This window comes from Panthera tigris, chromosome B2 (genome assembly GCF_018350195.1).
Source record: "Panthera tigris isolate Pti1 chromosome B2, P.tigris_Pti1_mat1.1, whole genome shotgun sequence".
In the NCBI taxonomy this organism is placed as follows: Eukaryota; Metazoa; Chordata; class Mammalia; order Carnivora; family Felidae; genus Panthera; species Panthera tigris.
Window position 1 is genome coordinate 135325401 of NC_056664.1, and position 26797 is coordinate 135352197.

Sequence of the window (26797 nt, forward strand, 5' to 3'; positions counted from 1 at the left end):
ATAATCCTACTCCTTAGAGGGGACAGAGCTCACTTCTCAAAAAACACAGTTACATTAAAATTACTACACCATCAGAAGTAAGTAATTAGACTTTTAAGTTTTAAAAAGTAAAAACAAAAACAAAAAACAAAAAACAAAAAAAACAGCATAAAATTTTTTTATTTTATATGTAATGAGTGTTCTGTTTTTGCTTAAATTCAGTGTAGGTTTTCTAGTGTTTGTTACTACTTTATTGTACTCCTAAATATATTGTTGGGTGGGAAATTTGTATTTTTCCCAAACAGAAATCAATCCTTGAAAACAATCATAACATTGATATAATTACCTCTGGAATTGACTGAATAGACTCAACAAATTTGTCCAGTGATGCCTCCCAAATAGCCAGTTTCACTGGGGAAAAAAATAACAATGAAACTTTTTTTTTATCATCATACTCCTATTTCTACAAAACGCATAATGAATTGCACAGGACCTGTACCACCATTGCAGCCAAGTTTAAGAAGCACATGTGTTAACAATGTGACACTGAAACTTAAGAATAGTTACCATCATACAGGGGAGCACTGAGCGCTCTGCCATGCTGGCAGACCAAAGTGACACCTGGCAGAATTCCTGACTTTCTAACACTGGATCTCAGAAACCCAGGACTAGGAGGTCCACCCTGAAGGGAAGTGTGGCTGTGCAGAGGGGGCAGGACCCAGGCCTTCCTGGCCATCCTGCGGGCCCCCTACTCTTCTCGGGGCAGTGTGTAAAGCTCACGAGTCCCCGAAGACTCCGGGAGCAGTGGACAGGCCAAGCCAGCCACAGCGGTGGACAGGCCATGCCAGGCATGGCTGCAAATCTCTCAGAGAACTTCTAGTTTTATTCAGGTGCATGGATCTTCCAGAAAAAACTGAGAGCCACTGTGGCTCTCTACCCCACTCCCGTGAGGAACTGGGTGCACTTTTCTACAGAGGCCTGCGCCCAGTCACAGCAGGCTTTCTCTGCCCGGATTACAGACAACCTGAGAGTAACGACCACATAGAAGAAGAGAGGGACGCAAAGGGAAAAACAATACCACAAAAAATATTTTTGGAGAGGGCAAGCTTTATTGAAAGAATTAATAAAGAATGAGTAGCCTCAGCAGATACTCTGTTCCCTATGTACTATACGTTCTTTTCTCTTGGAAGGAAAAGAAATGCTAAAGCTTTGCCGAGTGTTCTGTGAAACATGCCTAAATCCTTACTAAATGGTTAAGCTTCCTTTGATGAAATGAAAACTATGCAACATATTCTCGGATAAGTAGCAATAACTTACCTGAAAGACAAAGAGCATTTGAGAAAGCAAATTTCTCTAGAATGGCGTCATCTAAATCTAGCTCCGAATTTAACCTGATTTCCCCTCTATGAAGTTTTGACTGTCCCCTGTGAGAAGAAAATTAAAAAAAAAAAAAGGTATAAATCTTAAAAAGCACTTTAATTTTTTTTCATTCTTTCTTCTTCAATTTTTTTATTTTGAAAAAGTCACTTTACACTCTTTCTAGAGGTCATTTTGGCAATTTAAACCAAGAGTCTTATAAATGTTCTTATATCCTTTGATCCAAGTAATTCCATTTCTAGGAATTTATCCTAAGGAAATAATAAAAAATGCAAAGGAAGATCTGTGTACGAAAAACTTTTATGGTTAAATGTTTAACAGTAAAAAACTAGGAAAAAAAATAAACGTTCAATAGGAGAATGGTTCATTTATATGAAGTCCACAGAGCAAAAATCAGCAAGCATGTTTTGATATTTCGTAGAAAGGGAACACAATGATCACAATAAATTGCTAACTGATAAAAGGCTGCTCATACACACAGACTGTGATCTAAAATCACACTGACAGGGTGGGAAGCGAGGGAGATGGGGAAGCGGTGAAAACCTGACGTTACGTGTGAGGATTTTGGGGGGGCTGGGAAGTGACGAAAGGGTGGGAATTTGGGAACATACGTGTCACAAGCAAACAGGAAAAGAAGAGGGTAAACCATCACAGAGGATGGGAGGCAAGAGACAGACAAAGCGGTGGACAAGGAGGCCTGACGGGAGGGCAGCGAGGCAGAATCTGCTGACAAGCTCAGGTGGAGGGAGAAAGAAAAGACAAGAAAGCAGAGTCGAAAGGATGCTTTAATGAAGGAGCTCGGCCAATGTCACAGCACCGCACAAGGCAGCCAAGAGCTGGAATCACTGGCAGGACTCACCAAACAACTTATTGACAAAACCCAATTACGGAATCTGGGATCCAAAGAGATCCCAGTTGGGGATTTCACTCCTCCACAGACCGTAAGGTAATACCTGTGCACACGTGTGCGTGTGCGCGCACAGGGGCACACATGTCTGTCGGTGCCTAGTAAGGAACGGTTTGATAGGGAAGTAGAGCACAGAAGGGAAGTTCGTGGGAACCATAACCACAAGACCAAGTGCTTAATAATAAAAATTAATACAATTCTTTAAAAAAATTTTTTTAATGTTTATTTCAGAGAGAGAACACATGAGCGCACACACGTGCACGCGCCCAAGTCGGGGAAGGGCAGAGAGAGGGAGACACAGAACCCAAAGCAGGCTCCAGGGTCTGAGCCGTCAGCATAGAGCCTGATGGCCCGAAGTGGGGCCTGAACTCTTGAACCCTGAGATCATGACCTGAGCTGAAGTCGGACACGCAACTGAGTCACCCAGGCGCCCCTCAAATTAATAAAATTCTAGGGCTCCTCGGTGGCTCAGTCGGTTGTGTGTCTGACTTCAGCTCAGGTCATGATCTCACAGTCGGTGAGTTCAAGCCCCAGGTCGGGCTCTGTGCTGACAGCTCAGAGCTTGGAGCCTATTTCAGATTCTGTGTCTCCATCTCTCTCTGAACCTCCCCCGTTCATGCTCTCTCTCTCTCTGTCTCAAAAAAAATCAATAAAGGTTAAAAAAATTAAAAAAAAAATAAAAATAAAAATAAAATTAATAAAATTCAATTAGTTCTTCGTCTGTTGTGTCTCTCAGGTTCACGTCCTCACTTTCAAGTGCATCCACTCTGGGCCCAGGCCCTCACTCACTGGTCCGGTGCCCTTGGGCAGGACAAAACATCTCTGAACCTCGTCCCGAAAACTAGTTAACGTCATTTGGAGGGTTTTTGTCAGGATACATGAAAGGAAGCATGGAAAGCACTTAGAACAGTGCTGGGCACAGGGCGAGTAGTTCACCTTTGCCGGCTATTATTACTTAGCTCTGATCCCATCTGGTCTTTCTAAGGCTTGCTGGTGTCTCTTCCAATTTTCCTAAAGCTCTGCTTTCATCGCTTCCTCTAATACACAGGATTCTTTCTCCATATTCCACTAGACAGGTAACTCCAGGCCTTTCAATCCTGTTCACACAGCCTTTTTCTCTGTTCTGACATCTTTTCATGTTTCCCTGCTTGCTGAGACAGGAAAATCAGCTGGTACGTTGCCTACCCACTCATCTTCTCTGAGGATGCTGTCAGGCCCCCACCTCCTGCAGACACCCCCATTTCTATAAGTAATTCTCTTAATTCACACCCTCGTCCAAACTCAAAACCAACAGGGAAAAAAATGGACTTACTCATGAGGACCTTTACTATAATAACCTGATAGGTTCTTTCTGATGAAGGCATAGTACTTCTGAGGAAGGTTATGCTATCCACTTGTTTTTGTTTTGTTTTTTTTTTTTAATATTTATTTCTGAGAGACAGAGAGAGCACAAGCAGGGGAGGGGCAGAGAGAGAAGAAGGCACAGAATCTGAAGCAGGCTCCAGGCTCCGAGCTGACAGCACAAAGCCGGACACAGGGCTCGAACCCACGAACCGTGAGATCATGACCTGAGCTGACGTCGGACGCTTAACCAACTGGGCCACCTCGGCGCCCCTCCACTACGTGTAGCCTGACAAGTTAAAAAAATTATGGGGGCGCCTGGGTGGCTTGGTCGGTTAAGCGTCCGACGTCGGCTCAGGTCATGATCTCACGGTCTGTGAGTTCGAGCCCCGCGTCGGGCTCTGTGCTGACAGCTCAGAGCCTGAAGCCTGTTTCAGATTCTGTGTCTCCCTCTCTCTCTGCTCCTCACCTGTTCATGCTCTGTCTCTCTCTGTCTCAAAAATAAATAAACATTAAAAAAAAAAATTATGTTTACCTACGAATATTTATTATATCGTTTAGGCTTTGTATCTGTACCAGTAACTTTTTTTCTTAAAATGAGTCTCCAAATGTGTAAGTTGTTTCTTGTCTCCACTGCTTCCAGTCTAGTAATTCCAAGTGGCCTTTTTGTAAACGTGATAAAATGTTGCTCACTCTGTTTTGATGTAGTTAAGCTCTTCATTCTCCCAGTGCACCAGTGCGATTTCATAGGGCTGGATTTCATGTTTTTCTAAGACTTGCATCACATGCTTCATCTAGAAGAAAATGAAAAGTAAGTAACCTGAAATTATACCCGATTCTCTCCGTACAAAACTGTGTCACAGTGTTAAGGGTTATAACATTTGTCATTACGTTTGGTGACATTTCTTCTGTTTAGTTTTTACTTAGCAATAATCATGCCTCGGATAAACCTCACTGGCCACTCACTGCCACTGTGCAAAGCTCTTCTGATTAGTTTTTAAGGAAAAGGCAAATTTGTTGTGATATTAAACTCATTGGAATATTAACTTGTCTTCACATTTAGAAAACACATTAGCATAAAGAAAATTAAAATTATCACGTTCCACAACCGAAAGAAAACCACGAGTTTTATGGTTTGTATCTGTGAAATCTTTTTAAAAATGTGTAAGTCCCATACTTATAAAAATTTAAACAACATAAAGGTATAAAGTAATAATCTCTCTCTGCTCTCCTGAATTCTTAATCCCCAAAGAAAACCCTAATTTGCTGCATATCCTTCCAGACTTTTAAAAATATGTGTTTTTTTTATATAAAATTAGATCATACTATGCATGTAAACATGTTCAATGCTACTCTCCTTAATGCAGAAACCGCAATTTATTTAACCTTCCTCAATGTCCCTCCACAGATTATTCCTACTCTTGAGACACTATTACAAGGTTGCAAATGCACCACCCTTATGTATCTTTGTGGTCTGATGGGGGTATGTCCTCAGGAATTGCTAGATCAAAAGACATGCACACTTACTATTTTGATAAATGTTGCTAAACTGCTCTCTAAAACGGTTTTTCCAATTTTAGAATCTAAACATTTAAGAAAACATTTTTTTTTTTTTTTTTTTTTTTTTAAAATAAGCTTCATGCCCAGCACAGAGCCCAAAGTGGGACTTAAACTCATGATCCGGAGGTCAAGACCTGAGCTGAGATCAAGAGTCAGATACTTAACCGACTGAGCCACCCAGGTGTCCTCAGCAGAGCATTCTTAAAAAATACTGGGTATTACCAGCCTTTTACATTTCTGCCACTTCAAACAGCCAATTTTTCTTATATTTATTAGTCATTTATATTTCCTTTTCTTCAGGAAACCCCACCTTACCACCGCCGTGTGTGTGTGTGTGTGTGTGTGTGTGTGTTTAGTGGGGGTGTATTTCCTTTTAGTAAAAGTGGGATTTTATGAGGCATATTTTTTTTTAACTAGCCCTGATATTATAATGGTTATATTTTATAATCTGCTTCTTAAATTTAATTAGGCAATTTCCTAGGAACAGATATTTTTCTACATAATTTTTAAGAACTGCGGTATCACCCAGGGAGGTATCTGACAAACTTCCTACCATTACGTACTTCGGTTATTTCTCATTCTGCTACTGTAAACAGAACGCCGATGAACATTTCTGTACATCACTTATTGTGCATAAATGCAATTACTTCCTCTGGATAACATTCTAAATGTAAAACTTTGTTGAGTTAAATATAAAGCTTTGATCTGTATTATCAAACTACCTCTAAGAAGGTTATAGTAAACAAACTGTGATCGAGATAATGAAGAAATTGTTTCCTGTGAGAAAGTTCTAGAAAACTTGATCTGAGGTAAGACCTTAGTGCAAATGCCAGTGAACTGTGATTCACTTTGTAGATTATCATGTACAAAGTGTAACTAACTTCTTTCTGTCTGCATTGTAGCTAGGCTGTTCTAATTCTTCACAAATTACTATAAGCCCAGAGGATAGAAAATGGAGGAAACTTATAAGCCAAAATATAATCATTTTAGAAGACAAATGTGCTAGGATCAATCACATAATGCAGAGCAAGTAAGCTGTGGATTTTCTGTTAATTTATCTTCCAGTGGCTCAGATTACTGACAATTAACAATTACAATTAACAATTAACAATTTTTTTCTCAGAAAAAATTTTACACTTTTATACTTTATATATACTTACAGTTTTGTCTTTCACATTCCAGAACACAGCAGCTCCTTCTCTGATTTAAAAGAATAAAAGAATCAATTAAGTTAACAGTGGAATACGTTAAGGCCATACGTAAAGCCATGCTTAGGTAGCTTCTAGAATATATCCCAAAGGCAATTTTTACAAATGTGATTACTTATTTGACATTATGGTCCCTAGATGATTTGCTAAAACAAAAGAGCTATTATTGAGCTTTTGATACAACCTGAGCTCCCCCAAATTCATGATTTCTCACATGGTTTGCAGAATAAATAACTCTTATTTTAATACTATATAATTTCATGGATCTGAACTGTTTCATACCTGGTTCAATTCTGATGTACAGAAATCAGAATAAGGAAATTTTTGAGACCCGTCTTAGCTCTCATTAGGCAGATTCTGCTATAGGAAAAGAATAAAGGATCATGCTTTTAATAGTTGTGGAATGAAGAGACTGATATAAATTAAAGCCAAAGATGGCTAAGAGTGCCCACAGAATAATGCCACCCATCCTTACAGCACTTGGACAACAGTGAAGCCACAGGAGGCCTCTGGACCTAGTTCTGGCTTTGAAAGAATTTAAGGTCTAACTTGTTTCGATTCCTGAAGTCTGACACACTGAGCTATTTTTGGTAGTAAATAAAGAGAGCCAAAGTGAGAGCAAGAGAGAGAGAGAGAAAGGTATGGCTCTTTTCTTCCTGGAGGAAGGAAAGGTGGAATTGAAAGGCAGGTAAAAATATGGTGGCTTCCTACCATTCTTCAAACATTTCCTTTTTTTTTTCTAATTTAAGAAAATATTTTTTTGTTTATTTTGAGAGAGCGTGCATGTGTGTGCATGAGCAGGAGAGGGGCAGAGAGAGAGGAAAGAGAGAATCCCAAGCAGGCTCCATGCCGTCAGCCCAGAGCCCGATGTGGGACTTGGTCCCACGAACTGTGAGATCATGCCCTGAGCCGAAATCACCCAGCCGACTGAGCCACCCAGGCACCCCTCATTCTTCAAGTACTTCTTAAGCGAAGTGCTTAGCCTATGTGTGTGTCTGGGCTTAGCATCTGGGATACCAAGATGAGTATGGTCTGGTTCCTACCCTCACGGAACTCCCAACTTAGAAAAGGCCCACCGACAGGCCTCCAGCTGCAGCCCCACGTGGTGAGTGCCCTGAGAGGTATGCAGGGCACGCGCTGAGACGTACACGGAAGGACACAGTTCCCACGGATGAGCAGGGCTAGCCGAAGGAGCAAACGAGAGGCGGCGATACGGCCGAGGGAACACCCTGGGCTCAGGCAGAAGGCGTGAGGGAGCAGGGCAACATCTCAGAACAAACAGCTAGTTGTCTGCAGTGCGGTTGTGGACATGGGCAAGTACTGGGCAATCAGGTCGGAGAGGCAGGGAGGAGCCAATCTTGTGCCATGACAGGAGTCTGGTCAAGCTCCGCAGAATTTCTGGCAGGAGAGTGTAGTGATGAGAAAAAACGATCCTGCCCACAGACTGGCGGTGGGGTGAGATGGCAGGCAGGGGGTCGGGCAGCAAGCTGCGGCCACCAGCCGGTGGAGGGGACAGAAGGTGGATGCGATTGCCCCTTAAGCCACAGCCAGAGCATTAGCAGTTCAGAGCAGCCCCTCCAGGCAGATGAGAGGGGCTGGGAAGAGCGCCCCTCTTTTGGAGCTGTGCTGTGCGGTGCAGTCTCAGGCCATGCGAGCTACTGAGCACTTGAAATGTGCCCGGTCCACGCTGAGAGATGCTGGAAATGTACAACACACACTGGGTTTCAAAGGCTTAGTATGAAGAGTGTAAAAATCTCATTAATTACTGACTGATTACATGCTGAAATGACAGCATTGTACACATGCTGGGTTAAATAAAATACATTATTAAAATTAATTTTGCACAATATATATTGTTACCGGTGTTCAAAAGTAAATCTTTTTTTTTTCAACTTTTAAACATGTGGCTACTAGAAAATGTATCATTACATACGGGGCTTGCATTTGTGGCTTGCATTGTATTTCCACTGGATGGTGCCGATCTAGAGGCCCTCAGACAACCAAATTCCTCACCTGAGTCAAAGGGGATGCTATTCTACTTGGACCAAATGTTGAACTCTTGATTATCTCCTAAGTTACTTAATAAAGGAAGGTAAGGTTCAGCCACCTGGCTGGCTCAGTCAGTAGAATGCACGACTCTTGGTCTCGGAGTTAAGTTCAAGCTGAATGATGGGTGTAGAGATAACTTAAACATACATAAAAAAGGAAGGTAAAGGGGCACCTGGGTGGCTCAGTCGGTTAAACGTCTGACTTCGGGTCAGGTCGTGATCTCACAGTTCATGGGTTTGAGCCCCACATCGGGCTCTGTGCTGACAGCTCGGAGCCTGGAGCCTGCTTCGGATTCTGTGTCTCCCTCTCTCTCTGCTCCTCCCTGCTCACATGCTCTCTCTCTCTCAAAAATAAATAAAGATTAAAAAAAACTAAAAAAAAAAAAGAAGGAAGGTAAGGCATTGACAGGAACCAAGTGGAGCTCCAGTTACCAACTACGAAGACTGGTATCACAGACATTTCATCAAAGTTTGGGTTCTTATAGATGTTCCTTGTGTTTCTGTTCTACACAGAACAGTCCCATGACTGTGGGTAATCCCCTTAATCCCTCTCACCCTCAGTTTCCTCAGCTGCAAAATGAGAATAACAGACCTTCTTTAAGAGCTGTGGGGATAATATGAAATTATTTTCAGTGGTTCCTATTATCATAACCATTCTCACTCAGCAACTCTGGACAATTTGGTATTAAAACAACCTTTAAGCGGCACCTGGGTGGCTCAGTCGGTTGAGTGTCCGACTTCAGCTCAGGTCATAATCTCATGGTCCATGAGTTTGAGCCCCACGTCAGGCTCTGTGCTGACAGCTCTGAGTCTGGAGCCTGCTTCACATTCTGTGTCTCCCTCTCTCTCTCTCTGCCCCTTCCCTGCTCATGCTCTCTGTCTCAAAAATAAGTAAATATTAAAAAAAAGAAAAAAAACCCCTTTAAATAAAATGAATAACTATACGTGAGTCAGGGTCCCAGGCTAAAGTCTCTGGAGAGGTAAGGTGGTCTAAAACTTTAACCAAAGAGCTACAGAAGGAGGAAAAAAGAAGAAAAGACAGCAGAGTAGTAGCATGAGTCTGATAAGGGGCACTGAAGATGAAGGGAAGGCAAGGTACTTCTCTGTATTCTTAGTGAGCAAAAATCCAGATTTACAGACAAAGGCAAGCCATGAAAAAACTGTTTCATAAGAGACTTCACCAGAAAATTCCTAAAGCTGACAAAGTCTCCTAGATGAAATAACAATTAAAGGAGAAGTTTAAATCACAGGTAAATTTTGAACGCATTTACTATTAAGGGAGGAGGTGCATCCTCCAGTTTAAAGACCAGTGTCTGACCACAAGCCCATCTCCCAGTAGAGCTGTTCTCTTGTCTTACCTGAAGAAGAATATTGTTCCAGGATCACCTTCTTTCGCAGAATGTTCCACACCCATCACCAAAATATTTGCTGCATCTGTCATATAAAATAAATGAGTGAAAAGCTACCACCATAAAGTGACCCAAGGTTTATGAAGTCACCTAGAAATTTTTAATAAAGTACGTATGATCATTCCTTCATAAGCCATTGAGTGTTCTATAACATTCTGCCCATCTTTTTTAGGTTTCTGAAAATATTTAATATGTGAAAAGGAAAAGACCATAAAAAATTACTTTTACAAAACACCTGAGGCACTATTATTAGTACTATTTAAAACCACTCACTGACAACCATTTTCACTCAGTAATCATTAGTCCAGTTAATAATTATTGAAGTCTTAGTTTCAATACAACCAAGTTTCAGGAATTACATTGTTTACAAAATTCTCTTCCTTTAAATATGATGTTATTAATATGATTTTAATATTCTCAAAGTACTCATTTTGATGGATTTAAATCATGTGAAATGTGGGACAACAGAAAACGTATAGACACAAAGATAATGACCGTTTCAAAATGTGGGCTCAGAGTTAACCATGAGAACGACCACTGTAGCCACCGCCACCTATAGCTAAGTATTTTAACCTTGTACGTATTATTAAATATATGTTAATATACATGTTATCAATAAGTATATATTAGTACACTTAATATTTCTAAGCATACAAATATTCTATAACATAAATTATAAACATATTTTAATGTATCAATTAATAAGTACACTCCTATATGTAAAAAGTTATATATAATTTCTTAACTTAAAATTAGGACCCACAAAGCTTCAGAGCTCCTGGTAGAGGTTGGGGAACGGGGTGTTCGGATTAAAGACCAAATCCAAACTACCTTTTTTGGGTCAGCTCTAACATCCCTAAGCACTATATCCTCCAGAGGGCAAAGTTCACCTACGTAGCCAAGAGCAACATAAATGCAATGGAAAAGACCCAGGGCACAGGACTGGGACAAGAAGTCCCCCACAGTGCAATGCACAGGTCACCCTGCTGACAACTTTTGGGATCAGCCAAGGATACACCTGGAAAATTTTTTATCTTCGGGGCTCCGGACAGAGCTCTGTTTTCCCCAATTATGTTTGTTTCTGCCATCAAACAGCACAAAGAGTCTGTTCCGATCACCAAAGAAGAGCACAGTGGCATTTCAAGTGTTTCTTATGGGGTCAATGACTCTTTGAAGAATCTTCTATGTAGCAGGGAGGTTTTCAACCTATTATTGCTTCTTCGCGGTAAATTTATGAACTTCCATCAGAGTGTTTTAAGTTACTTATTTTTTACTATAAAACAGGCTATTTTTTTTTTTCAAGAATCTTTCGGGATACTATCCTAAAATCCTGTTAAGTTTATTTTGATTCTCTTTTTTAATATGATTTGTATTCCTCTTTTAGCTAATTTTGTTAGTTTGAAAGTACTGAATTATACTGGTAAATTTTTCTTTAAAGGCTCTCCCTAATTATTTCTATCAATTGTATGGCCTTTCTGTAAGAATAAAACAACTTTTTTATGCGACAGAAATGAAGTGCATGGCCTTTGATTATCCCAAGTCACAGTGATCCTATAAGTAAATCTTAAAAAATCACACTGATTTTAATCTGAGAACTAAAAGTTCTCTGTAAATACATTTTAGTTTCTTATCTTTGTCATTTGTATAAAGAGATTCAACAGCATTTTTTGTGATAGATCCTTTAAATAGAAAATGGAGCGTAAACAAATGAATATTTACAATGTATCACAGGAAAACTATTTTCTGATACATTTTAACATATTTGGCCCAGGTTCAAGATGTACCTCTAGGCAAGCTGGTTACTTCAACATATCCGTGGGAGGCCAGATCTTGAGAGAGAGTTCCAAGATGATACTCGTCTGCAGTTGCAAACGCTGTGCAGTGCATCAGGTCCTGTTTCGGTAAGATCGGCACGACATGGGTTACCAAGAGGTTGAAGTGTCTGTGATGGCTATTGCCTTCGGGGACTCCATTTTGCAAAGCAAGCACTCGAGAGTTTTTGTCAAATGTCTCAAAGGTTCATACAAGGCATATGCTGAGAGTGAAGAAAAAGAAGCTAAAGGGAGATAGAGTTCAGCCCAATCCGTGAAAGGACTTTCTTCCGCCAGCCACCAAAAAGGTGGAGTGGGCTCTCCAGAAAACAGAACTGCCCCCTCCCTGGTGGTAGTGTTGCAAACACAGACTAAAACAAAGTTACAGAGAGGATTAAGGCACAATATAGGCCCGGGTGCCGTGATATTTACAGTCTCTCCAAACCTGAGTTGCTGTGACTTTTTCACAAACATTATTATTTTAAGGTCATTTGATAATTTGCTGCTAACCTTTACAGCAGAGATTATTGTTGTTTTTTTTAAAGTTTTTATTTATTTTGAGAGAGAGCAAGCGAGAGCACAAGCAGGGGAGGGGCAGAGAAAGAAGGTGAGAGAGAGAATCCCAAGCAGGCTCTGCGTTATCAGCTTGGAGCCCCATGCAGGGCTTAAACTTAGGAACCGTAAGATCATGGCCTGAGCTGAAACCAAGAGTCAGACACTTAACCGACTGAGCCACCCAGGCTCCCCCAGAGATTACTTTAAATCTATAAATGAAGTACAGCACTTTTTACTCTGGTTAGTATTAATCAAAAAATTCTGTGTATCTGAGTGGCCTACGTCTGCACAGTGCACACACAGGGAGCAGTATGGCACAGCACTTTTGTCAAACTGTAAGCCACAACCATCCATGAATCCTGCTACCGATCTGGTTGGCCCAAACCAGCTTAAAAAAAAAAAATTAAAGGGGCACCTGCGTGGCTCAGTCGGTTAAGCGTCCGACTTTTGGCTCAGGTCATGATCTCACGGTCCGTGAGGTCGAGCCCCACGTCAGGCTCTGTGCTGACAGCTCAGAGCCTGGAGCCCGTCTCAGATTCTGTGTCTCCCTCTCTCTCTGCCCCTCCCCTGTTCATGCTCTGTCTCAAAAATTAATAAATGCTAAAAAAAAAAAATTAAAAAAATTAAATTCAATAAAATAGAAAACATTACAGTGCGTCATTCATAGTAAGGGTAAATGTTACTTTATCGAGTTTTCTGTCATTTATATCTATGTATGTGTTAGGTAAAATACATTCCTCACTAGGGGATGAAGTCAATAAAGTTCAAAAGCTATTGACACAGGCCTTAAAGAGTTCACAGAATAACTTTTTTTTTTTTAAATCAGAATGACAGGTGTGCCTGAGTGGCTCAGTAGGTTAAGCACCCGACTTCAGCTCAGGCCATGATCTCACAGTCCATGAGTTCAAGCCCTGCATCGGGCTCTGTGCTGACAGCTCAGGGCCTGGAGCCTGCTTCGGATTCTGTGTCTCCTTCTCTGCCCCTCCCCCACACACGTTCTGTCTCATCTGTCTCTCAAAAATGAATAAACATTAAAAAAAAGTTAAAAGAGAGGCCGGGTCGCGTGGACAGGATGGGGGTGGAGGGGTGCGGCTGGCGATGTGGCGTTCCCACGGGCTCGAGCACGTGACTTGGCAGAGTGACCTCATGCGGGAATGGTTTGGGACGCCGGCAAACTCGCCAGAAGGGTACGGTAGGGGACAGAGGCCGGGTGTTCTTGGGGGCCGAAATGGTTTAGTCTGTTTTGTATTACCAGGACTTTGGGACTAAATTTCGCCCTGTTAGGATTTATCCCCACCAACCACGTATTTAGACATGAATTGTTGACCTATAAGGTAAAATCAGGTAGAAACATAAGTTTCAGAAACCCCCTTCCAGCCACGTTGTACCCTCACCGCAAATCCCTCCAAGAGAAATTAGCAACCACATCCCGTATGTCCTAAAACTTTGGTCCCATTCGTTTCCCACAAAAATATTAAATGTGAAGATGCAACAGCTTGGAAATGTTGGAGGACCCCCAAATCACAGACTACAGAGTAGGATCAGGGACTCAGAGAGTGGGAAATGCACAGACGTGTCCATTTCTCCCTCTGGATGTCTCCCCACTATACTACCTGCACCAGCCACATCTGGTTCGTAAGAGGCAATTGAATAGGGCGGGAAGCACAGGTTTCCCATTAAATTCACTCTCCTTCCCAACTCCATTAATCTGTCTACAAGACTCCCCAACAGCCCTGAGGAATTCATTGGATAAAGAAATGATTAGGAAATACCACAGGAAAGGAATGTTTGTAAATTTTATTATTTGATTCTCCCCAGTTGGTGCCCATAGCAGAACCAAGTTAGGGCTGGAACTTCCAACTAGCTCTTCTTCCCCAGGCCCCCGCCAACACAGACCTGATGGGAAGGCAATAAACCTCAGTCAATGCCATCTTCACGATTTTTGCCATCAAAGTATCACTCGAACTACTATTACTTAAGATTGTATCAATCTTAAAGGACATAAGTCAAATTTCATATTCCTTTAGTAAATTTAAAATCAGTTTAACCTGACCACTAATGGAGAGTAACTATAAAAGTCAATACAATGAAAGCGAAATGTATTCTCAAATTCTACCAAAGTAAAATCATTGTCAAAGATAAAGAAAAAAAAAAAGTTAAAAGAAAATCAGAATGACAAAATGTCTACTTAGAGGACTGCTGTGATGTTTAGACAAGCTGATGAATGTCAAGTGCTCAGAACCATGGCTAGCACAAACAAATGGTCAATCACGGTTAGATTATAGTTGTTCTTACCGTGTGTACGGGTATGTTTAAATCATCAAAATTTATGGGAGGTGAACAAGTGTATCAAGTAATTTACATCTGAATTTTCATATGTTCACAGTTTTATATTTCTGATCAGAACGAGTGATTCTACGGCCATTTGATACGTTTGGTGTCTGACCCACCGCTGGTTAAGAGAGGCTTAGGAGTCACTGAATCAGAATTTACTCTTAGGAGTTACTCATGTCACCATTAAACTCTCTCCCTTTCTGTTATGCCCCTACTACAAAATTTCAGAAAAGTAGTATATTGATTCCTTTCCTCCTCCCACTTCTGTTACCTAACTCCTGGCCCTAAAGTCAAGAAATGGCTTAAGCCTGCCCTGCCTTTTCTTCAATCTGTTACGCCATTCTAATGTGTGATTTAATTTTTTTTAATGTTTATTTTTGAGAGGGAGAGACACAGAGTATGAGCAGGGGAGGGGCAGAGAGAGGGAGACACAGAATCCGAAACAGGCTCCTGGCTCTGAGCGGTCAGCACAGAGCCTGATGCGGGGCTCGAACCCCTGCACCGTGAGATCATGACCTGAGCTGAAGTCGGACTCTTAACTGACTGAGCCACCCAGGTGCCACTCTAATGTGTGATTTAAAAAGCAGTAGGGGCACCTGGGTGGCTAACTCAGTTGAGTGTCTGACTTCAGCTCAGGTCATGATCTCATGGTGCGTGAATTCGAGCCCCATGTCAGATTCTGTGCTGACAGCTCGGAGCCTGGAGCCTGCTTCGGATTCTGGGTCTCCCCCTCTCTCTGCCCTCCCGGGCTCATGCTCTGTCTCTGTTTCTCAAAAATGAATAAACATTAAAAAAAAATTTTTTTTAAAGCAGCAGAGGAATAAACAGAGTCCCCGAAGAAACACACAAACTGAAAAACCTAAAATCAACCAAATGTCCACTCATCAGCAAAATGATTTTATCTCAATTGGAAAAAAAAAAAAAAGGCAAGTCAGACAAGCAGAAATTGTTGAAAGTGAGGATAAATGTCATACCCCTCCTTTTACAGATGGGTAACTGATCAGCGGGTTCCCAGAGTCACTATGAAGGTAAGCACATGCTGATACACAGATCATAGGATCATAGGGATCCACAGCCAGAGTATAGATAGTTACTGGAGTACAGGAAATCAGTTATGTGCGTAAGGCTTAGAAATGCTAACCCTATCTGTTCTTTTAAGGCTTCATGGAGTTAGAAAGAGCTGAGAGGACATGAGATTAAGCTGCATGAAAGAAAGGAATCCTGCCAACAGGAGCCAGGTAAGGCCACAGTGGGCAGGCTGTGTTTGGCAGGAGACCCAACAAATTTACTGAAACTCACTAAGCAAAATCACAGGATATTAGGTTGGATGTCAGAATTACTTGTGTGACTACTACAGCTGACACACTTTGTCTGGGCTGTAGCGAGAAGAGCAGGAGGAGGCACAAAAAAGACAAAAGATGAGGAGATAAGGGGGCCTCAGTCCAAGAACTATTCCAGTAGAGGATCTTCCCGTAACTGTACTGAAAAGGGCAGAAGCCACCTGTTCTAGAATCAGAATTGTAAACTGGCAGCTCAGAGAACTATCCGACTCAAAAGTTGACCCACATTTGGGGCACCTGGGTGGCTCAGTCGGTTAAGCGTCCGACTTCAGCTCAGGTCATGATCTCGTGGCTTGTGGGTTCTGGCCCCCCTTCGGGCTCTGTGCTGACAGCTCGGAGCCTGGAGCCTGCTTCGGATTCTGTGTCTCCCTCTCTCTCTGACCCTCCCCTACTCACACTCTGTCTTTCTCTCAAAAATGAATAAACATTAAAAAAAATTTTTTTTTAAAGTTGACCCATATAGTGCTTTTTTTCCCAATGTTTATTCATTCTTGAGAGAAAGCATTGCGGCGGGGGGGGGGGGGGGGGGACGGGGGGACGGGGGGACGGGTGGTGGATGGAGGTGGGGACAGAGGATCTGAAGATGGCTCTGTGCTGACAGCAGTGAGCCTGATGCAGGGCTCGAACTCACAAGCCATGAGGTCATGAAATGAGCCCAAAGTCAGACACTGAATGGAGTCTCCCAGGCACCCTGACCATATAGTGCTTTTAAGATTTGAATTCATCCTCAACAACAAATTGAGGTTTCACACAAAAGCCAGATTTCCACCGAGATCTGACCAAGTGGAAGATCTGGCAATAATCAACTACTGAATATAATTGGAATAGAATATAATTAGGAATGAATATAATTAGGAATAGAAATAATTCAACTAATGAATATATTATTCACTAAAGCTGAGGAGGTGGTCCCAGTTCTCCAGCCCACGCAGCCCCTCCCACCCGCTAGGTCCCTGCCTGCCTCACCATCATTCGTTGCTGATCAGACTCGTCCGTGCTAAAAACACATACTATCGTGCACTCAAGTGCATTCAGTCACTACGTCCATGAGAAAATACATTCTGAGTTCCAAAAAATTATAAATAAATTTTTAAACACAATCTGTTTTTACTTAGCCATTCCAAGGATTTTTGCAGACTTTCTGAAGATTGTCACCTTTCCTTCTTTCCCTGTCTCCTGTTTAGTTTGGCTCAAAGTTCTGGCCAGCATCACATAAACTTACACGGCTTGCCACACTACTTTCTGTATCCTTAAGCCTTCTGGGACTCACTCTCTCTGTAAGTTATGGCTTCTTCCATTAATAAATGATTTACAAAGTTTTCCAGATTGATTTGTTAGATCAATCTTTTTTTAGGTTTATATCCTTTGCTATAAGTTTCTTTTTTTTTTTTTTTTTCTTTGCTTTAAGTTTCAAGATCGCCCTGAAATCCATTTGGTAAAGGGAAAGAGGCCCACGGAGTGTGTTGTAGTCCTGTTTTTTCCGTATTAATTATATTGTTATATTGTGAGAAGCTTCCGTTTTCATACGTCTTTTTCTGGATTTTTATAATGAATCATATATATAGCGAGAGCACAAATTTCAGGCTTTAGGACAGGGATCAACAACTTGTTCTTACGTAGATGTGCCAAACCAACCTCAAACACTTACTCGATTTAACACTTAAATGTAGGCCTTTCTATTTTAAAATGTTAAAAAAAAACAAAAACCTAAAACCGAAAGCCAAGAAAGCCACAGTGTTTCAATATGTGTTTTGTTTTGCTGGCCACAGAAAACATGTTCCAGCAGATGGGGCTAGAAATCTATATACGATCCTCGCTTCAGTGCATCACACGCTCTGATGGAACACTTTTCTTAAAAAAGAAAGCTTATTTTTATTCACGTTCTAGTACTGAAGAAGAGTAATGCATTACTGTAATGTTGCCTCTAAATACGAAAAGAAAAATGCATGTTTTCCTGTTATGTATAGACCGTAGATAAAAGTTATACAACACAGATACGTTTTACGTCAGCAGGACAATGCTTTCGCTTTTAAGTTTCTTGACTCCATCCCACGACGAAAAAGCCTTCTGTACACACAGTACACAGCTGCACGTGGGCACACATACCAATACGTGACACAAAAATTTCACGAAATAGTATTCATTTCTACCACGATTAATGCATTCTGATGCTTTCTATTATATCTCGCTAAAAAAACCCCCAAAAAACAAAAAAACCCATCGATTAGTAACAACCCACTAGCTAACTCTGCAGTACAAGGACGTGCCCGTCTCCATGCTGATCAGAGCAGTGGCTGTCGTCCTCTAGCATCCTCTTCCTGAGATGAGACGCACCGACAAGGAACACTGTTGCTGCCAAGATAAACTACGAGCCAACGGCAAGTGGGCTGAACATCTTAGTACGTTACGATCTCTGCAAGTGACACCAGGTAAAGAGTCGATTCTAGTACAGCGGGTAGTGACTAACCTCACTCAGTCAATTCTGGGAGCTTGCTGTGTGGCACAGGAAAGAGGGCGAGTCAGGAGCACGTGGGGGGAATGAGACAAAGCACACCTGCTCTCTGGTGCAAAGCAGAGTCCTTCCTGTCTGTGTCCAGAGTGGGAGAAAGGGCTATCCCACCACTAGGGACTCCCCAGCCCCAGGATGCCCACGTGGAAATGCGGTGGCCCTCCATGTGGGGCAGATAAAAGCCAGTCTTCGGCCCTGGGGATATAGGACCTAGCCACGCTTCAAGACTGCGCTCGCCCATGAAGAGTAAGATCATCAGAAATGATGTTCCAAGGGGGGGCCTGGCTGGCTTCCTGGGAAGAGCACACACTCTTGATCTCAGGGTCATGAGGCCGAGCCCCACATTGGGTGTCGACGTTACTAAAGAAAAAATAAATGCTTTTAGAAACATAAGATTTTCTATTATTTCCCTGTGCTCTTCAGAGAGACCACATGCTGCTTCTGTTTTTGCAAAACTGCATCTGAGGTCACGCCTATTATGTTACATAATATCTTGTGTCTAAGAACCCAGCACTATATGACTCCTTAAATTTGGTGATAGAAAACCATAGTTCCTCATAAAACATTTTTAAGTTTTTTTTTTCCCCCGTTAAAGAACAAAAAAAGTATAACCCAGGAGGATTCCCTTCTTTAACCACTGGGCTTCTCAGAACTAAATGTTCACCTAGATTATTCACACCAGGTAACAGTTATTTCTCTGTTCATGTCAATTGTTTGCTCCATTTCAAATGTAATACTTTCATTATCTCATTTAAAACTACATTAAATTTTGAAGATCTACTTCAAATCCTTTCCTGGAAGCAGAAAAAATATCCTCAAAAAAAAAAAAAAATAATAACGAATTCAAGAAAATTGCCTCCAACGGGGCGCCTGGGTGGCGCAGTCGGTTAAGCGTCTGACTTCAGCCAGGTCACGATCTCGCGGTCCGTGACTTCGAGGCCCGCGTCAGGCTCTGGGCTGATGGCTCGGAGCCTGGAGTCTGTTTCCGATTCTGTGTCTCCCTCTCTCTCTGCCCCTCCCCCGTTCATGCTCTGTCTCTCTCTCTGTCCCAAAAATAAATTTAAAAAGTTGAAAAAAAAAAAAAAAAAGAAAATTGCCTCCAAGTCGAAGGACAGCCCGAAGAAATAATGTCTCTTTGAGAGTTTACAACCAATAAAAAAAAAAAAAAAAAAAAAAAAAAAAAGTGACACCTCTGACCGTATCATCCTCTTCATTAAGAAACTTGATTACTGGGGCACCTGGGTGGCTCAATTGGTTGAACATCCAACTTCTGATTTTGGCTCAGGTCACGATCCCAGGGTTGTGGGATCAAACCCTGTGTCGGGCTCTGTACTGAACATGGAGCCTGCTTGTGATTCTCTCCCTCTGCCCCTCTGCCCTGCTCACACTCTAAAAAGAAAAAAAAAAAAAGACTATTCTCTGTGCTGCTAGGTGTTACAAAAGACAAAATGGAGATCTTCCTCTTTTTTTCTAATTTTTTTTTTAACATTCATTTATTTTTGAGAGACAGACAGGGCGAGAATGGGGGAGGGGCAGAGAGAGAGGGAGACACACAGTCCGAAGCAGGCTCCAGGCTCCGAGCTGTGGGCACAGAGCTCGACGCGGGGCTCGAACTTACAAACTGTGAGATTGTCACCTGAGCCGAAGTCGGACGCTTAACCGACTGAGCCACCCAGACCCCCAGATCTTCCTCTTTCTTGGATCTGCCATGAATTCAGGTTTTTACACTTCATGTCATCTGTCACTTAAATACTGCATTTCCCAAATGATCACAAAGCTAAACAATACAATTAAAAAATCAGGACCTGTGGGGCCCCTGGGTGGCTCAGTTGGTTAAGTATCCGATGCTTGGTTTCAGCTCAGGTCATGATCTCATGGTTTGTAGGTTCAAGCCCCGTGTCAGGCTCCACGTCGGCCTGCTTGGGATTCTCTCTCTCTGCCCCTCCTCTGCTGGCTTGCACGCTCTCTCTCAAAATAAATAAAAAAAGCTAAAAGTAAAGTAGAAATAAACAAAGCTAGAATCCAAAGCAAAAATCATGAATCAATCCTAATGTCATAACCTGAGGATCAGTAGTGAAGGTCTATCAACCTTTTTGAAGGAAGTGAACTATGCAGTAAAAACAACAACAACAACCCCCCCCCTCCACACACACACAAATTAAACATGCTCAGGGTCTACTCAGAATCAAGATTTTAAGACTGACATTCTAACCTGTTTTCTGAAAGATTCAGAAGGCCTGATTGTTTTAAATATTCTCAATTCTCATTTTTAACGTTGATGACCATAGACATGAAAGATCCCTTTGCCTCTCTTCTCTCCTTTCTAATTTAATAAGTATTTGTTACATATAAGACACAGTTCTGGGTACTATACAAGGTATAAAAGTTAGCAAAGGGCTTGATCTTAACCTTAAATAGTATTTATCATGTAGAAGGGAAATGCAGTTGTATCTGAAAAATTCTCATAAACCTCTAACAGTAAATAAAAACACCCTCTTCAACCCTTAAAGGCCAGAAAAGCAAAAACCTCTCGCTGTTTTCTGACTATACCCATTTTCTGTCATTTCACTACCCCATCCCATACAGTTACCACAGGCTAATGAATGCTTACCTGTCTGCATAGCTACTGAAAATGTTAAAAAATTATTTTTAAATGTTTATGTTTGAGAGAGAGAGCGCGCGCGCGCCCACGCACATACATAATGGAGGAGGGGCAGAGAGAGGACAGAGGATCTGAAGCCTGCCCCGCACTGACAGCACGAGCCTGATGTGGGGCTTGAACTCATGAACTGTGAGATCATGTCCTAAGCTGAAGCTGGGCGCTCAACTGACTGAGCTACTCAGGCGCCCGTTTTTTGTTTTTTGTTTTTAAATTTGATGAAGAATTTCTACAGTTTGATTTTGTTTAATGGGTGTTTTTTATAACACCATTCCAACACTGGACTTAACAGTAGTCTTTTTTCTCAAAGTTTCCTTAGGCCAATAACTAATCTTTTCATAAATTATATTTTTATATTTAATTGCCTATTTTTGCCTTTATATGTATTATTATCATTTAAGTAGCCTTCACACCCGGCGTGGAGGCCAACGTGGAGCTTGAACTCATGACCTCAAGATCAAGACCTGAGCTAAAATCAGAGTCAGATGCTTAACCAACTGAGCCACCCAGGTGCCCCTCTATGTATTATCGATTCCTAAAATGAAGATGCTGATTCCCTTTGGGTGTCACAGGTTTTACTATCAGACTTCAAAGCCCTTGCTGCCAGATCTCTTACGTTCACAGCAAGGCTGTGGCGCAGCGGGCACTCGATTACAGTGCAAGTAAGGATTGTACGCACAAGGCACCATCACACATTTACCTCATTCACAGAGAGAACTGGAAGGTTGGTCCTGGATGGCTGCCTGGTCCTCGACGCTTTCAGTGGTCTCTTGATTTGCGGAAAGTCTTGTTTAGGAACAACTGTTTCCGTTGATATAGATGAGTACTGCCGCTCTAATATTTTTATAAACCACTTAGAACCTAATAGATTTGGTTTGTGAGTCATTTTCCTGTGAGTACTAAACGATTTCCTGGTCGGAAGGTGCACTTTTTCACCCTGGCAATGTGCAGCATTTAATGGAGACAGTATGTTTGTATTTGGTATTTTCTGACTTGTTTCCAGGACCTGGGACTTACTCAAATCACCCGCTGCTGTCTCAGGAAAGAATAAATCCAAGTTCTGGCTTCTCGTCACGGTGCTGCATATTGTAGTCTCAAGTTCCTTAAGCGGTTTTAACGTTCGATGAGCAAGTCTTTGGCACTGATACACTTTTGATAAAATACAGTGAGATCCGGCCAGGGCTCTGAAAAGTCTGGCTGACATTACCACATCCCAAGCTAAAAGAAAAAGAATTAGAGGTTCAAGGCTTTTTTGTTTTTGTTTTAATGTTTTCAAATATATACAGTATCTTCCTAGGCAATAAGCATATTTCTGTAAAACCATTTGCAAAACAAATACACCTTAGCCTAAGACTAGAAAAAGAATGAGGTTAAAAAAAGTCAATGCAAGTGCTCCCCCCACCTTTCCTTTAATCAACCTCTGGCCTTCTTTCTGGAAGATTACAACACTAGAAAGCTAGTGACATGACAAGGACCTAAAAAAGAAAAATAGAGTGATGGGATCTTTTCGTTTACTTCATTAGCATTTACCATTAAATGCTTCATTAGCATTACCATTAAAAACAATCTATACTTCTAAATTCCTTTACTCAAAATTTATTCAATGAGATCAACAATGAGTTAGGGCCATGAAAGGACAGAGTTCCTGCCATCAGGTGCTAATGGTCTGGAGGAGACAGGCATTTTCAGCTGCCCATTATAACTCAGTGGAACAGGCCCTAGGTTCTATGAAAGAGCTACATACAGTACAAGCTGCGGAGGAAACACACTAGGAGCTCCCCTAATTCTACATGAAGAGTCAGGAAAGGTTCTCGGAAAGATTCCAGCTGCTTCTTGAATGGCAAAGGGCTCTTCAGGTTGAGATCGGCCTGGTAGTGGGGGTAAGGGATGTGAGAGACACGTGTTCACGCTCCAAAAGAAAGAGACTGCATATGTAAATAATCCCCTTCCCTTATTTAAAAAAAAAATTTTTTTTTAGTGTTTTTATTTATTTTTGAAGGAGAGAGAGAGAGACAGCATGAGCGGGGGAGGAGCAGAGAGAGAGGGAGACACAGAATTTGAAGCAGGCTCCAGGCTCTAAGCTATCAGCACAGAGCCCGATGCGAGGCTCGAACCCACAAACTGTGAGATCATGACCTGAGCCGAAGCTGGACGCTCAACCGACTGAGCCACCCAGGCGCCCCCCCGCCCCCCACCTTATTTACAGCATAAAATATTTGTTCTGTAAAGGCAAGCCTATTAATAGGCAATCAATACTAATAATTCTTTATAAAAATAGCATGTTAGGTGCTAGAGATAGAATAATGAATCATTGATCTCAGAATTCACAGTCTAGCTGGGGAAACAGAATAATGTGATTAAGTTCAGAACAGAGCTATGTGCCAGTTGCTATGGGGCCAAGAGAAGGGAGCATCTCAGGTGAGGGTGGGTAGGACATATTGACAGAGGTGACATTTGAACTGGGTCTCAAAAGGGCAGAGGGATCATCAAATCAAACACTCTAGGTACAGAGTACTGTTTGGCCACCAAGGTGCAACTTGAGGGGAGGCAGGAGCAAGTTGCAGATTAGGACTGAAAAGGAGCCAGTGGCCAGTCAGTGATGCAAAAGTGTCTACAGGTAGGGGGAAGCCACAGCTTTTCAACGTGACACTCACACGGTCAGATGTATGTTTAAGAAACCTACGTTCGGTAACAAGGTAGACCGGGAACAGAGAGAGACCAGGGCCTTACTGGGTACTTTCTACACACTAGGCCCTCCGCTTTACCTCACTGTTACCCCAGGAGGCATTTTACAGACGAAGAAGCTGAGGCCGAGAGGCGGACTCCCTTGCTGAGACCTAATTACAACCCAGGCTTTTCCAATTCCAAAGACGACACGGTAACCACTACGATTTACTACCTACCTCCAGGAGGAAGAGGACAAGGGTGAGTCACGGCGAAGCGAGGGGGGCAGAAGCTGCTGTTTTCAAAACACCTCAAAAGCTGGAACTGGGTGTTTAGTTCTAGTCCAACGAGCTACTACACTTGACCTTTAATTAGTACTATTCCCTGCCGGCTCAACCAGTGGGTGTTGAAGAACCTAATTACAATACATGTCGGAAATTTGTATACACAGAGCCTTCCATTCTCTTCGAGGAAATTCTTACCTTGAAACTAAAGACTGCCTTCCTATAGAGGCTACGCAAAGCACTAGGACAAAGAATGCAAACACTACCGGGGCGCCTGGGTGGCTCAGTCGGTTGAGTGGCCGACTTCGGCTCAGGTCATGATCTCGCGGTCCGTGAGTTCGAGCCCCGCGTCGGGCTCTGTGCTGACAGCTCAGAGCCTGGAGCCTGTTTCACATTCTGTGTCTCCCTCTCTCTGACCCTCCCCCGTTCATGCTCTGTCTCTCTCTGTCTCAAAAATAAATAAACGTTAAAAAAAAAAAAAAAATTCCATCTTTAAAAAAAAAAAAAAAAAAAAAAAAAAAAGAATGCAAACACTACCAGACAAACAAGAAGTGTGTTTTCTCTTAATCTTTGCCGAGGAAGACAGATGTAGCATTTAAGGTGTCTCTCTCTCTCTCTCACACACACACACACAATTTAGGCTTTGTGAAAAACTGGGGCGCATCTCAGTAAAGTTAAATTTTAATTGTACAAACTAAATCTAAAGGTTGAAAGTATGTTAGAGTGTTAATGACTCTAAAAAGCTCTGCGTTACGTTTTGTGCCGATCCGTGGTGGACGCGGTTCTTCCAATTCCCCAGCCCGAGTTCCCCGACCGATCTTGCGTTCCACCCTTCCTGCATCGCTCCCTCCCACGGTCATATGCTCCCGGCGGCATAGTAGCCACTGAGCGCATACGGTTACTGAGCACCCGAAATGTGCTTCAATAACACTGAATGCTTTTTGTACTTTGTATCTTACACTTAGTACAAAAAAATTAAACATCTCCCTAATTTTTACACTGATAAGTTGTTGAAATAGTATTTTTAGATATATTGGGTTACATAAAGTAAATTAAAATTGATGCCACTTGTTTATTTTTACCTTCAAAACCTCTAGAAACCTTCAAATGCCGTTATGTGGCTTGCACTGTATTTCTATTGGAGAGTCCTGCTCTAGGCATGTCATTATCAGTAATTGTAACCGCATATTCTCAATTTCAAGCATTCTGCTCCAAACATCATGTCTGGTCTTTTTTTTTTTTTTTTTTTTTTTTTGAGGGGAAGGGCTAAGTGAGCGAGGGCAGAGAGAGAGAGAGAGAGAGAGGGAAAGAGAAAGAAAGAAAGCGAGAGTCAGGGCTCACCTGAAGTGGGGCTCAAGCTCACCTGAAGCAAGACTCGAGCTCACTCAACATAGGACCCAACTCATGAACAGAGATCATGACCCGAGACGAAGTCAGATGCTTAACAACTGAGCCACCCAGGCGCCCATGTCTGGTCTTTCAAGCTCACTCCTCCTCTTAATCCCAATTCTTCATCCCCAATAGGACTGAACGGTCCAATGATCCAGACACCCTTTCATTGTCGCTCACTCCCCACTCACTTCACTTCTGCCATGCTCAGCCTATATTCCGTGGTCTACTATCTCTCTCCCATATACCTCAAATCCTTTGAATCCCTCTCTCACCCACAGGCTCACATGACATAACATCAACCAGAATCAAATATACTTCCCCTTATTTGTGCCTGTACTGCATCTGAACGTGGCTAAAGGCAACCAACCAACCAACCAACCAACCAACCAACCAACCATGCCAGCTGGTCTCACTCTAGAATCATGACCACTTCCTTTAGGAGCACCCTTTCCTGCTGCTCAACAACCTTAACCTCTTTCCCCACCAGAGTCTACTCTGTGCCCTCTCTTCACACCTCCAATGCCTCCTCGCTTCCTCTTTCATTGACAAAACAGAAACAATCAGAAGAGAATTTCCACACGCTCTCACCATGATCTGCCTGCCCGCCTACCGATTCCGTGCCCATGGATTCTGGCTTCCCTTCTGCTGGTCCCATCTGGAACCAGGTCCTCCACAGGCACACCAAGTCTCACCCCTTCCTGCCTGCAGCAGGAAAGGTTAAACTCTTTCCTATTTCGTGCTATTTATTTTTCCATCTTTCCGGCACATTCCTATTAGTAGATAACTGTGATTTAATTTCTCTCATCTTATAAAAACAACTCTTCCCTTCCATATACTATTTACTCTTTCTTTGAGTTCCATTCCTTTAAAAGCTTTATTTACTGTCTCTAACTCCTGTTCTCTGAGTTTCTTGAGCCCCTTCCAATCAGGCTTTCATCCCTGCCCCTTTACCAAAACCCACTTGTTAAGGCCAGAAATGACTTCCCTATTTTTAAGTCCAATGGTCACTTCTCAGTCTTCACTGTACCCGACTTATAAGCAAGACCAGATTAGTTGATCACTCCGCCCTCTTGGAAGCACCTTCCTCAAGTGGCTTCTAGAATACCACACTGGCCACTTTCCTCCTACCTCACTGGTGGTACCTTCTTTCTCCTCTGTATTTTCCTATCCCATCAACAATTGAAAGCACCACTGCTCAGTATTTGGGCCATTTTTCTTCTCTATTCTCAGCTCCTTAGATGTTATCTACACATCGATGAATAGCAGGTATCTATCCCTATGTGAAAAATGTAACATGCTCAAAACTGAACTTCCAAAATCTTCTCTCAGATTCTATTCTTGCCACAGTCTTCCCCATTCACAAAACAGCAATCACACCCTTATCTTTCTTTGTTAAAGGCAAATACCTATAACCCATCTT

The 26797-nt window shown here is 42.2% G+C and overlaps 1 protein-coding gene across 2 annotated transcripts in view; it reads right to left on the reverse strand.

Moving 5' to 3' along the window:
* The window catches only part of RMND1 (required for meiotic nuclear division 1 homolog), a 45537-nt gene that overhangs the window by 17267 nt on the left and 1473 nt on the right, over positions 1 to 26797 (reverse strand). Inside the window, exons 2-8 of one of the 2 annotated variants that reach the window (XM_007097207.3) lie at positions 21738 to 22255; positions 11614 to 11722; positions 9779 to 9854; positions 6325 to 6364; positions 4298 to 4398; positions 1297 to 1403; positions 326 to 390 (exon numbers count right to left, since the gene is read on the reverse strand). In XM_007097207.3, coding sequence (XP_007097269.1) covers positions 326 to 390; positions 1297 to 1403; positions 4298 to 4398; positions 6325 to 6364; positions 9779 to 9854; positions 11614 to 11722; positions 21738 to 22241 — 1002 coding nt within the window. In that variant the 5' untranslated portion in view covers positions 22242 to 22255. Of the gene's footprint in view, positions 1 to 325; positions 391 to 1296; positions 1404 to 4297; positions 4399 to 6324; positions 6365 to 9778; positions 9855 to 11613; positions 11723 to 20183; positions 20206 to 21737; positions 22256 to 26797 lie in introns of those variants that run through there. The other variant, XM_042987327.1, reaches the window with a different exon arrangement.